The sequence below is a fragment of the Gymnoscopelus braueri genome (assembly GCF_963280865.1).
Source record: "Gymnoscopelus braueri genome assembly, chromosome: 5".
Classification (NCBI taxonomy): domain Eukaryota; kingdom Metazoa; phylum Chordata; class Actinopteri; order Myctophiformes; family Myctophidae; genus Gymnoscopelus; species Gymnoscopelus braueri.
Genome location: NC_137606.1, coordinates 492,969 through 505,510, shown reverse-complemented (window position 1 = coordinate 505,510; position 12,542 = coordinate 492,969). Strand labels below are relative to the sequence as shown.

General features: G+C 41.7%; 1 protein-coding gene across 1 annotated transcript in view; it reads left to right on the top strand.

Moving 5' to 3' along the window:
• Positions 1-12,542, top strand: part of slc8a2b (solute carrier family 8 member 2b) — a gene marked incomplete at its 3' end in the record, with an annotated part of 79,563 nt that overhangs the window by 51,474 nt on the left and 15,547 nt on the right. The window contains exon 10 of the mRNA XM_080429499.1: positions 10,250-10,353. Within this exon, the coding sequence (XP_080285625.1) occupies positions 10,250-10,353 (104 nt within the window). The remainder of the gene's footprint in view (positions 1-10,249; positions 10,354-12,542) is intronic.

Below are 12,542 nucleotides of genomic sequence, written 5' to 3'. Positions count from 1 at the left end.
TCCCTCCCAGTTTATAGGCATTTTAAGCTCCTGGCATTTTAATTCAATTCAATTCAATTCAATTTTATTAAAGTGTCAAATCACAACAAGTTGTCTCAAGACACTTTACATGTAGAGAAGAGACCCGACATCCCACCCTGAGCAAGCAATTTTGCGACAGTGGCAACGAAAAACTCCCTCTTAACTGGAAGAAACGTCAGGCAGACCCTAGGCTCTAGGGTGGCGGCCTTCTGCCTCGACCGTGTCGGGGGAAAGAAGAGAGAGAGAGGGAGAGACAGACAGACAGAGGAGAGACAGAAAGAGATACAGTGCAAGTAGTAACAATAACAATAGTAGCAAATATAATAGTGTAAGATAGTATATGATAATATAATATAGTACAGCAATAGTGTGTATGCAGTATATAATGGTATAATAAAAGAATGTTAAGATAATATACAGTATAGTGTAGTGGTATAGTGTAATGTAGTAGAATGTCGTGCTCCATGGAGAGGCCCGGTCCGCAGTCACAGTATTGAGCCGCAGCTGGGGGTCCATGGACCTGCGACGTGGGAAATAAAAGAAACTCCGGGGAGCAGGTCCCCGGTTGTAGAATTAGTGGCAGGCCTTACTAGAGTGTGAATCTGTACAGGGTTAATTACGATTGTACCAATGGGACACAAACCCACACAACCAAAGGGAGGACGAGAAAAGAGAGGACGAGAGGAGAGAGGAAAAGGGGGGGGGTGGGGAGGGGGGGGGAGAGGATGACTATAGGGTGACTGAGTCTATACACTTCGGCTATAGGCTTTATCATAGAGAAAGGTTTTTAGTCTAGTATTAAATTTACAGAGTGTGTCTGCTTCACGGACTGAGACTGGGAGAAGGTTCCACAGCTGAGGTGCCTGAAACTTAAATGCTCTGCCTCCTGTTCTAATTTTTTGGGGGTTTCTTGGAGCTGTAAGCATTTTTTCATACTGTGGACGCAATGGTGTTCTGGCTGGTTTATAGGGCTCGATGAGTTCTTTGAGATATACTGGTGCCTGTCCATTGAGAGCCTTGTATGTGAGGAGGAGAACTTTAAACTCTATTCTGTATTTAACCGGGAGCCAGTGCAAAGAGGCCAATGAAGGAGTAATATGATCTCTTCTTCTGGTTCCTGTCAGTATGCGCGCAGCGGCATTTTGGACTAGCTGCAGGCTATTTAGGGACTTACTTGGGCAGCCTGATAATAAAGCGTTGCAATAGTCCAGCCTAGAGGTAACAAATGCGTGGACAAGTTTTTCTGCATCATTTTGGGACAGAATGTGCCTAACTTTTGCAATATTACGCAGGTGAAAAAAGGCATTTCTTGAAATTTGTTTTATGTGGGACTGAAAGGACATATCTTGGTCAAACGTGACTCCCAGATTCTTTACAGTGGCCCTGGAGGTCAAGGTAATACCATCTAGGTTAAAATTCTTATCGGCTAGTTTATCTCTGAGGTGCTTAGGGCCAAGTACAATAACTTCAGTTTTGTCCGAGTTGAGGAGTAGGTAATTACGGGTCATCCAACTCTTGATGTCTATAAGACATGCTTGAAGTTTAGCCAGTTGATCTGTTTCATCTGGCTTCATCGATAGATATAATTGTGTATCATCTGCATAACAGTGGAAATTTATAGAGTGTTTCCTAATTATCTCACCTAAAGGAAGCATATATAGAGTAAATAGTATTGGTCCAAGTACAGAGCCTTGTGGGACTCCGTATTTAACCTTTTCGCGTAATGAGGGTGTATCGTTAACGTTTACAAATTGAAATCTGTCAGAGTGATAGGACTCAAACCATTTCAATGCAGCACCCTTAATGCCAACCAAATGCTCTAGTCTCTGTAACAAAATATGGTGATCAATAGTATCAGTATAAGCTCCCGCCATCTTGAAAATTATGTCTTTACAGGAGTTTGATTTTCCTAATTTTTTAGTATGTTATTTAGCATACCCAATATTAACAGAATCCATTGAAAATACCTTCTATAAATTATGTGGGGTTTCAACCATATACTAACCTATCTAATATTGGATTAATTGGAAACAGACCACTAGGGGGCGATCCCAACTTGCTTCCAATGGTTTTTGAAAACCTTATGCCCATACCTAACAGCATGCCAAAAATCTAAAACTTGTCACCAAGTGCACAATTGTTATGATTTTTTATATATTCCCTCCCCGCTTATAAGCATGTTAAGCTCCCGCCAGCCATCGTGGACGCCAACTTGAAAATTATGCGTTTCTAGAAGTTTGATTTTCCTATGTTTTTATATGTTATTTAGCATACCCAATAGTAACAGAATCCATTGAAAAATCTCTTCCATCAATTATTTGGGGTTTCAACCATACCTATCTAATATTGGATTCATTGGAAACAGACCACTAGGGGGCGATCCCATCCGATGGTTTTTGAAAACCTTATGCCTAACACCATGCCAAAAATCAAAAACCTGTCACCAAGTGCACGATCTTGATGATTTCGGCTGAATTCCCTCCAAGCTATTTGAGGAAGTGATCGAGTTCGTTCACATTCACACAAAAGACTGAATCATTCAAAACGAATCGTTCATGAACGTCACAACACTTTTCATCACCCCAGCCACAAAACCGTTCACACCACTGCTGCGACCACAGCCAGGCAAGCGGTAGTCCTACCGGTGCATCAGAAGCAATTCCAGAGTCTTAAGCCTTGAGATCAAATGTTGAGTGCAAATAAAATAAAGTGAGGAAATTGCTCCTGTCAAACGTACTAAATATCCTCAGTACCACTAGACCTATTTATTATAAAGGCCAAGTGTTATGTGGATGTTTCAAAGCAGAGTGCCTGAGTGTGTGTGATTGTGTGCTATTGATTGTAACACTGCTGGGTTAACACGCTGGCAGCTTTATTGACAGACACAGGGCTAGCTGAGACAAACCAACCCAACAGACAAACTGGCCCACTCCAAACCCCAGCTATATGCCCTGAAAGGGCATTGGAGTAGCATATATTGATTTCAATATCAGTCTTATTGCTGTAACTGTTCTATTGTAGCTTTTTATTGCCGTTCTATCTCCTCATCCTCAACTAATGTAATGATTTGCCTCTTTTTCATTTTCACGCCGCATGACTCCCCACCCAGTAACGGCCAGTGGGCATTGATTGTATCTGTCCATCACACACACACACACGCACGCACGCACGCACGCACGCACGCACGCACGCACGCACGCACGCACGCACGCACGCACGCACGCACGCACGCACACACAGTGTTCTTTGCTCTAGTGCTTCTCTCTTCCTCCTCACTGTGGTGCGGGTGCCATGTTCGTCTGTCCCCTCCATCTTCACTCTCTCATGAAACAATCACCTCTTCCTTGTTCTCACTTTAATGTGACACCACCCCCTCCCCTTTCCTTCCTTTCTCTCTCTCCGTATCCTGCTTCTTTTCCTCCTTCCACCCCTCACCGTCTTTCCCTCTCTCCCTGTATCCCACCATATTTCACTCCCTCTCTTCCTCCTCTCTTGCACCTCACAGCCATTTTTCTCATCTCTTTTCTTTCTCTATTCCAGTGGTTCCCAACAGTTTCTGGATCAGGGCCCAATTGAAAACCTCAAAAGCGAACCACCCATCTGACCACTTAATCTGACCACTTATCAATGGAGCGTAAAAAATGGCTTACTTTTTGCCTTAAATTTGCCCGTAAGCCAACGTCCAAGTGAGATTTATCAAAGGATCCTATATAGCCAGAGTTACACTGAAATAAAGCAGTCATTCCCTGTGAGACTCGGGCGGGCTCGAATTTTCTATCCATCCGGCTGTGGACTGCACTCAAATGGACCCAGCTTGTTAAGTTATTATGGGGCCATGTTCACCCTGACTTTAATCATCGCTATTGTTGAAAAGACCTGATGAAGTCGCCCATAGAAGTGATTTTGTGAGATAAATAAGCAACCAGGTCTATGAAAACAAGCCCAAAAGAAGCGACTAGGCCACATGAGCGCTTTAAACCGGCTATTTGAAAATAGCAGTTACAAGCCCACACGTGTCGCAGTGTATATACACTACACCATATACGCATATTATATATATATATATATATATATATATATATATATATATATATATATATATATATATATATATATATATATATATATATAATTATATATATATATAGTTCCTTATCAGTATCACATTCACTCATTGTTCAAGGTTTTAAAGAAAAAAATACCATGAAATTTTAGCATAAATGTTTAATATTAATGTTATAACATCTATGAAATCTCAGTGTTTTGCCAATTATTTGGGGACCCTTTTGCAATACCCTCACAGCCCACCAGTGGGCCCTGGTCTACAGGTTAGGAATCGCTGCTATATTCTTCTTTTATTCCCCCCCACCCCCTCCAAGTTTCCCCCACCCATCTCTTCCTCCCTCTTTCATTTCTCTCTTTTCATTCGTGAGTTGATGTTGTCTTCTGTCTCCGGGGAGATGGTTGACACAGTGACATTTCTTTCAGTGTGTCCTTTAGAGACACCGAACAGGCCTCTGAGGACTAGAAATGTACCCAGCCATCATTCACATCCACACTCCATTCACATCTAATGGCCATCATACATACGGTACACAGAAAGGTGGACAAAAACCTGAGCGTTTTGCTGCCATCTCAGCTATTTTGGCTGATAGCGTATAGGAGCGAGCAGGCGGGGGCTCGGGGTGTTGCCCAGGGACATGTTGACATGACAGATGGCTGTTGTACAGTATGTGTTGAACCTGTAAAGCCTAATTTGTGCTTCGTCAGATGGCCCTGCCGTGCAACAGCAATTACGTTTAGTTTAGTTTATTTTTCAAAATGTTTATCCCATGATTTTGTAACCCCATTTTTTTACAACCAGTGCCTCCTTCAATGCATGAGAGCCAACTGACCTTCTTGTCACCTGACAGGGGAGAGTTTCCCCGGTTGGACGTAGCGCGTGGAAGGAACAAGTTATTCCAACCAGTTCCTTTCCCCTCCATCAGGCGCCCCCAGCAATTATGTTTATTGTCTCCGCCAGGCCGAAAGGCATGGCGAGAGACATAGACGATTTTTGCCTCTGCCACCAGAGGCGGGGGGCAAAGGAAATATATGAACATATATTTTTTATATATGAAACATATGTGTTTCTCATATGTGACATTTTTCGGAATTGGCCGCCTGCATATATGTCTCTACATATATGTACATATAAATCCATATATGTGGACATAATATAAGCTATACTGTATGAGACATAGATTTCCTATATATTCATATATATGCACATATATGTGGATACCTGAATATGATGTATAAGCAGAATTTATTCTGCATATACCAGCCATTTATTGGCATATTATATTCATATAACTCATATAACAAACACATGAAAGCCCTTAGTTTTCTACTATAGTTCATGCAAACCTGTTGCTATGTGGGAATATTTGAAAATGACATCTGTGTCATCTGTGACATCTGTGTCATTTTAGATTTCTTTGGCTATTCAAAAATAGCAGATATACAAGCTCATAGGCACTTGGTGCCGCGCTATGAGCTTGTATATCTGCTATTTTTTAAAAATCATGAACATTTGTGCACATATTTGATTTTTTTTCTTTTAAGCGGACTCAAATCTTTGCTTCTGGGGGGTCTCTGGAACTAAATGTTTTACAAATGGTCGCTTTAAAAAATATTTATTCCAAGTTTTGCACAAGTTTTCACGATTTTTTTCAAAAATAGCAGATCTGCAAGCTCATAGCGCGGCACTCGGTGCCGCGCTATGAGCGAGCTTGTATATCTGCTATTTCTGAACAGCCAAAGAGATATTAAAATGACACAAATGATGCTTCCCGGTCTTAAAGGGTTAATGATTGTTCCGCTGGACTTAATCCATACATCTGTGGCGCTCACATCAGCACCGCCCCCATTCTCTCACTCTGTCTCTACTACACTACTTCTGTGTTCACCCATCACCGGCTTTGCCTCCTCTGTTCTCTCTCTCTCTCTCTCTCTCTCTCTCTCTCTCTCTCTCTCTCTCTCTCTCTCTCTCTGTCTTTCCTCTCATCTGTTACTTAGCTTGCTTTGATTCCCTTAAGGCCTGATTATACTTTCCACGTCTAGGGTCCGTGGACAGCAGGACGTGAGATGTGTTGTGATTATCCTACAATTTGAACTCTTGCTTTCAAGAGCAAGAGCAACACGTTGCACTCAGTACAAGGCATGTAATCTAATATTATACTATATATATATATATATATATATATATATATATATATATATATATGGACTCAATGTCCATCATATCAGCCCATGTGGTATGCAGCCTAACCATGCAGCTATCTGGTTGCCCCAAGTGCACAATAATGTTATTTAAAGGTAGGGTAAGTGTTATATTTTTTGGTTAAAACCAAACGTTTTTGGTTAAAAGGTTAAAGCACTATATTCTGATAGTATTCATTGCTATAGACTTAAGGTCCTTATACACCGGGGCGATTTTTTCATGCGAATAATGCGTTTTTTTTTTTAAACCTTATAAAGTCAATGCAAGCGTACAGCGAAAAAGCGAAAAAGCGAAGCGAAAAAGCGTCTTTTAATTATTCGGAACGAGTCCTAATTGTGCGTATATTCTCATATTCGCCGGTGTGTAACCAACCGCCTTTAGAGTGTTTCAGTAGCTCCCTGTCTCTTCAGCTCTTTAATAAACAGAAAATACATTTTCAGGTAGATGACAAAATCTCAGCCAGTCATTACTTCCAATTTCACTTGTTTAATCTGTATCCTGACTGAGTTCTCTATCCTGATTGGATAAAATTAGTATCCCGACCTGAAAATGCATTTTCTGTTTAATAAAGAGCTGGAGAGACATGGATATCCCTGATACTGATCAAATACACTATAGCAATGAGTACTATCAGAATATAGAGCTATTTAACACTTATTTCAACCAAAGAAAATCACTTACCCTACTCTGAACGTTTAAAAATAGATTTTAGCCACTACTTTTAGCCATTTCTTTATTGTGTATATTATATATATATATTATATATATAACACCCACAGGATAATAGCCATGAAATGGTTTTTCAGTTCAGCAGTTGTATCTACCATACGTATGGTATTGTTATTGCGCAGAGAACACAATCTTAAATGTTTGAGACACACTGCCTGTGTGTGTTAATGCCCCTATGTGGGCGGACAAGAATGCATGTGAGGGAATACCCTCTGTGACTTGGTTGTGGTGAACAAATAAAGAGTTACATTACGAAACACTAGAGCCAGCGTTCTTTAAAGAAAAGGAAAAAACAACACAAAGTGATTGCCGGTCTGTAAAGGGAACACAGTAATGGTTTACTGGCACATTAAGATATCTCCTTACTGATTAGTTAGTGGTGGAACCATGCTTCAACCCGCTGAGCTGCACTGGGAATCGAACTCTTGCGGTAAATGTGGTTAAGAGTAGATTATCATCTGTCTCTCTCCTGTCCACATTATCTCTTACTCTGCAGTCTCTATTTGTCTGTCTGTCTGTGTCTCTTTCTCTCTCTCTCTCTCTCTCTCTCTCTCTCTCTCTCTCTCTCTCTCTCTCTCTCTCTCTCTCTCTCTCTCTCTCTGTTCTCTCTCTCTCTCTCTCTCTCTCTCTCTCTCTCTCTCTCTCTCTCTCTCTCTCTCTCTCTCTCTCTCTCCATCTCTCTGTAGCCCTTTCCCTTTACTCTGAATTATTGATCCTACTTCCTGCCTCCTCTGATCTGATTTAAACACCAGCTGGTCCTGATAAGAAACAATGCAGAGGGAGTCCGCCAATTGCCTGGCTCTATAGACCAATTATTTGTTTACCAACATTGAGACTGGACGCACTGCAGGTGATTGTTTCATGCAATCAATTCCCAACACATTGTTTCGGGGTGCTCTGGTTTCAGTTCATTCAACCTCCTCTTGTGTGTTGACTAGTGAGGCGCGTCCTAGCGAGACATGACAGAATGGGTTTCATTTGGTGCCGGCCTGCGCGCGCATACTGGTTCTTATCAGTGTGACGTCGTCTGTTAAGGGGTCTATACTCTGTGTGTGTGTGTGTGTGTGTGTGTGTGTGTGTGTGTGTGTGTGTGTGTGTGAGTGTGAGTGTGCGTGTGCGTGTTTGCGTGTGTGCGCGTGTGTGTGTGTGCGCGTGCGTGCGCGTGTGCGTGCGTGCGTGTGTGTGTGTGTGAGTGTGGGTGCGTGCGTGTGGTGCGTGTGCGTGTGCGTGTGTGTGTGTGCGCGCGCGCGTGTGCGTGTGTGCGTGCGAGCGTGTGTGTCTTGAGTACATGTGTGCTGTATGGTGTGTTTGTGTGTACATGTGTGTGCTGTATGGTGTGTTTGTGTGTACATACGGTATTGATTGAGCAGTTTATTGATAATTAATTCAAAAGGATAAATACACAAGAAAGCCCGTAGGCGTGTTTCCATTGTGGTCCTTTTGGGGAAGGGGGGCAGGGAGCAACAATACATTACAAATATAAAACAAGGGCAAAAAACGAAATACCTTATTTTTTTTTGCCCTGCCCCCCTTCCTTTTGGGAAAGGGGGGCAGGGAGCAAAAATACATTACAAATACAAAACAAGGACAAAAAACAAAAAAACTAAACAAAAATGTAACAAACAATCTGAAACTTTTACTCTAAAAGATCAATACTTGGTTTAAACTTTTGGTCATATTATTGGCCAACCATTAAAACAAAAATAAAGGTAGGAAGGTAAATAATTCCACTGCCGAGTATAGGAAAGATGTTTTTTCCCATATTGCTGTCAAAACGGCAGGGCTTAAAATCAGTAGGGCTAGCTCTGGTGTAATGCCTGAGTGTATCACTAACCTTGGAAAAGTAGTCACGGAAATATTTGGGAGCTACATTACTTCTAATTCTGGGAAATAAACCCATTTTAAGTTTTTAAAACTCCTCCACTCTAAGCCACCCAAGACTGGTGAAGTGGGCAGGGAGAAGATGAGTTCTAGGATGCAACTTAAGGATCACTCTAACCAATTTATTTCTGAGAGGTCTGAAGTTTCTTCTTAAGGCTCATAGAAATGCCAGTATACCAAGATGTACGGGCATAGTCAAAGTGACATTGTACAAGAGCCCCAGCAAGGATTTTCTGGGCGTTTCTATCTAGAAGGCTGGCTATTCTAGCAAGAAATGTTGTTTGACTTGAAACTGTTTGTGCCGTACTCTCTCCTGATGGCTTATTATCCAAAATACACCCCAAGTAAGTAATGGATTCCTTGGCTGTAACTTTGAACCCAGGAGACTTCAGTTTGGCATTTGACCCAAAAAGAATGGACTCAGTTTTGCCGAGATGGAGAGACACTTTTTTGTCTGCTAAAGCAGACACTAACCTTAAGAAGTTCAGCACTTAGTAGCTTTTCCACCTCTGTTTTCTCTTCATGAGAGACAACTAAGGCTGAATCGTCCGCAAAAAGAAATAAATTACAGTTGACAGCTGACTTCATGTCGTTAACGTACAACAAAAAGAAAAGGGTTCTCTGTCCACCAAGTAGGACCTCACCCACTGAAGTAATACACTGTTAAAACCCAAAGCCCTGAGTTTATTCAAGAGAATTTACGGTATCGAAAGCCTTCTGAAGATCTAACCTCACCATTCCTCAATATTTCCCTTTATCCACCTCTAGTCTTATAAAATCTGTTAGATAGAGCAAACAGGTGTCGGTGGAGTAGGACTTTCTAAAGCCTGATTGATTGAAAATCAAACAAGAGGTATTGCTGTCAAATAACTATTAATTTGCTCATGTATAATCCGTTCAACAACCTTTGAGACGAAACATTACATTTATATAGGTCGATAATTTCCAGGATCCGATTTGGCTCCTTGTTCGATTGATAAATTGATTAGGTAAGTTATGCAAGGAGCAATAACTTCAGCTTCATCAATAAAAAACTGTATGGTGTGCAGACATCACTGTGCTTGTCTACATTTTCCCTTTTTTCTATTACAGAATACGGTTTAAACAGAATTATTCAACACGTGTGTCTCACAGTCTTGTATTGTGTGTGTGTCTCTGCGTGTGTATTTTATTAAAACATTTAGTTAGAGGATAAACCCCTTGAGATGCATCATTATGTGACTCTGTGTGTGTGTGTGTGTGTGTGTGTGTGTGTGTGTGTGTGTGTGTGTGTGTGTGTGTGTGTGTGTGTGTGTGTGTGTGTGTGTGTGTGTGTGTGTGTGTGTGTGTGTGTGTGTGTGTGTGTTTCTGCAGTCAAACCCTCCAGATCAGGATCATTGACGATGAAGAGTATGAAAAACATGAAAACTTCTTCATCGTCTTGGAGGAGCCACGCTGGCTCAAGAGAGGAATCTCAGGTACGTCTTTTCATTTTGTCACATTTTCTTCATCTAGGAGAGTGTGTTTGGTTGCATAGTCATGTGTGCTTCCTCATCAGTGCACTACCTGACTTCAAAATCGGCATCTGGGTCAGTTGAGGATAACGTGCCGTGGTAGTTGAGGGAGAGAGAACATTACTAGCAGTGGTGGGAAAATGTACTCAAATTCTTTACTTTAAGTAAAAGTACCAACACTGCAATATGTAAATACTCTGTCGCAAGTAAAAGTCCAGAATTTGAAATTTACTTGAGTAAAAGTACAAAAGTATTGGCATCAAAATGTACTGTAAATGTAAAATATTTGAAAATAGCAGATCTGCAAGCTCACAACGCGTCGCGATGCGACACGTTGTGAGCTTGTAGATCTGCTATTTTCAAATAGCCTAGGTATAAAATAGGGCTAAAGTGGTTAATAATGTTTTATAATGTAATAATTTATATCTGAAAAGTAACTTGTAACTAAAATTTTAAAATAATTGTAGTGGAGTAAAAGTACAATATTTGACCAAAACACCACTGGCGGGAGGAACAGTTTCTGGCTGTATTGTTATGTATTGCTATGTGCATCTCAAAGATGTTTACGTAAATCCTGGAGCTTTCTTAGTAGGAGCGTAACACATAGACTACACCACACACACAGGCGCACACTCGCGCACACACACACACACACACACACACACACACACACACACACACACACACACACACACACACACACACACACACACACACACACACACACACACACACACACACACACACACACACACACACACACACACACACACACACCGTGTGCAAATGAATTCACATGCAAGCATAATCATGCATCCATGTGCACAGAGACTAAGGGCGGCTTCACACTGAATCCGTTTGAATCAAACCGTTTCCGAGTACGTTTGGCTGGCCAGCATTCACACTGGCCAAGACTCGAGACCATTTCATTTAACAGTAATGGTAAATATGTGCCTCATGGGGGCGCTGTGGACTATGGGGTTTTGGGAGATTGAATGTCATTCACAGAAGAAAAGTCACTCTAGAGTGAATAATAAAGTTTGACTGTGTTCCTGACGTTGTCTTGAGTTATAATAACAACAGATCAACAATACACAACCAAAGCAGTGTGTGCACTGGTCTTTGATATTGGCGTCACGGACGCATCCTTGGTATGACGTCACGGACTAATCCTTGGTGTATTTATCCTTATAAATACGTTCGCCACACATGTGTTTTTTGTTTATTATTTTTCACGGCTCGCGCTACTCAAACACTAGCGGGATTATTATTTCTTGTCAACATTCAAGTAGAACTATGAGAAGGTATAACCCAGCTAAAATAATGCGTCATTATAAAAAATATATAAATGATATATGATTAGCAGTCCACTTCCTTCTCTTGGTACGGATGGATTCACACTGCCACGTTCCGTTCCCGACTCCGCAGCAATCGGACCCGAGACTACCTCCCAAGGTGGTTTCGGGTACGGTACAGTGATGCGTTACGGGGAACGGTTCGCTACGTTCACACTACCACAACATCTGCCATGTGGTCCGGGGTGCGCACCCGGGACCATAGTGTGAAAGCGCCCTAAGAGAGCGCATTATTTTCATGGGGAATAGACTAAAAATTTAGTAAACTCAAATGAAGACAGAGTGAGGAACTTTTCAGATTTCAGAAGACTTTTCCTTCTTCTCTTCGGTGGTTTGTCAGCCGAATGCCAAGAAAACCAGGCCAAGACAGAGCACACCTTTCAGTCAGAGGCTATAAATGCACTCATTTGTGTGAGACAAAGACATTAGAAAAGCATTTCACACCGCTGGAAGCGATCAGAGCGTGCTAATGATAAATGTGAGCATGAGTCCTGAAAAAGGTGGAGAGGTCGGAGTGTTGAAGGGTTTGTGTGTGTGTGTGTGTGTGTGTGTGTGTGTGTGTGTGTGTGTGTGTGTGTGTGTGTGTGTGTGTGTGTGTGTGTGTGTGTGTGTGTGTGTGCGCGCGCGCGCGCGTGCGCGTCAGAATGGGCCGTAAAGAAAGGGAGAGAACGAGGGAGTGAAATCGATTGACTCCAAAGGGCACGGTACAATGAAAAGAAAATAATTTTTTATTAGTGAGGAGTATGTTTTATCTTGACATCTTTTTCTCTCTCTCTCTCTCTCTCTCTGTCTCTCTCT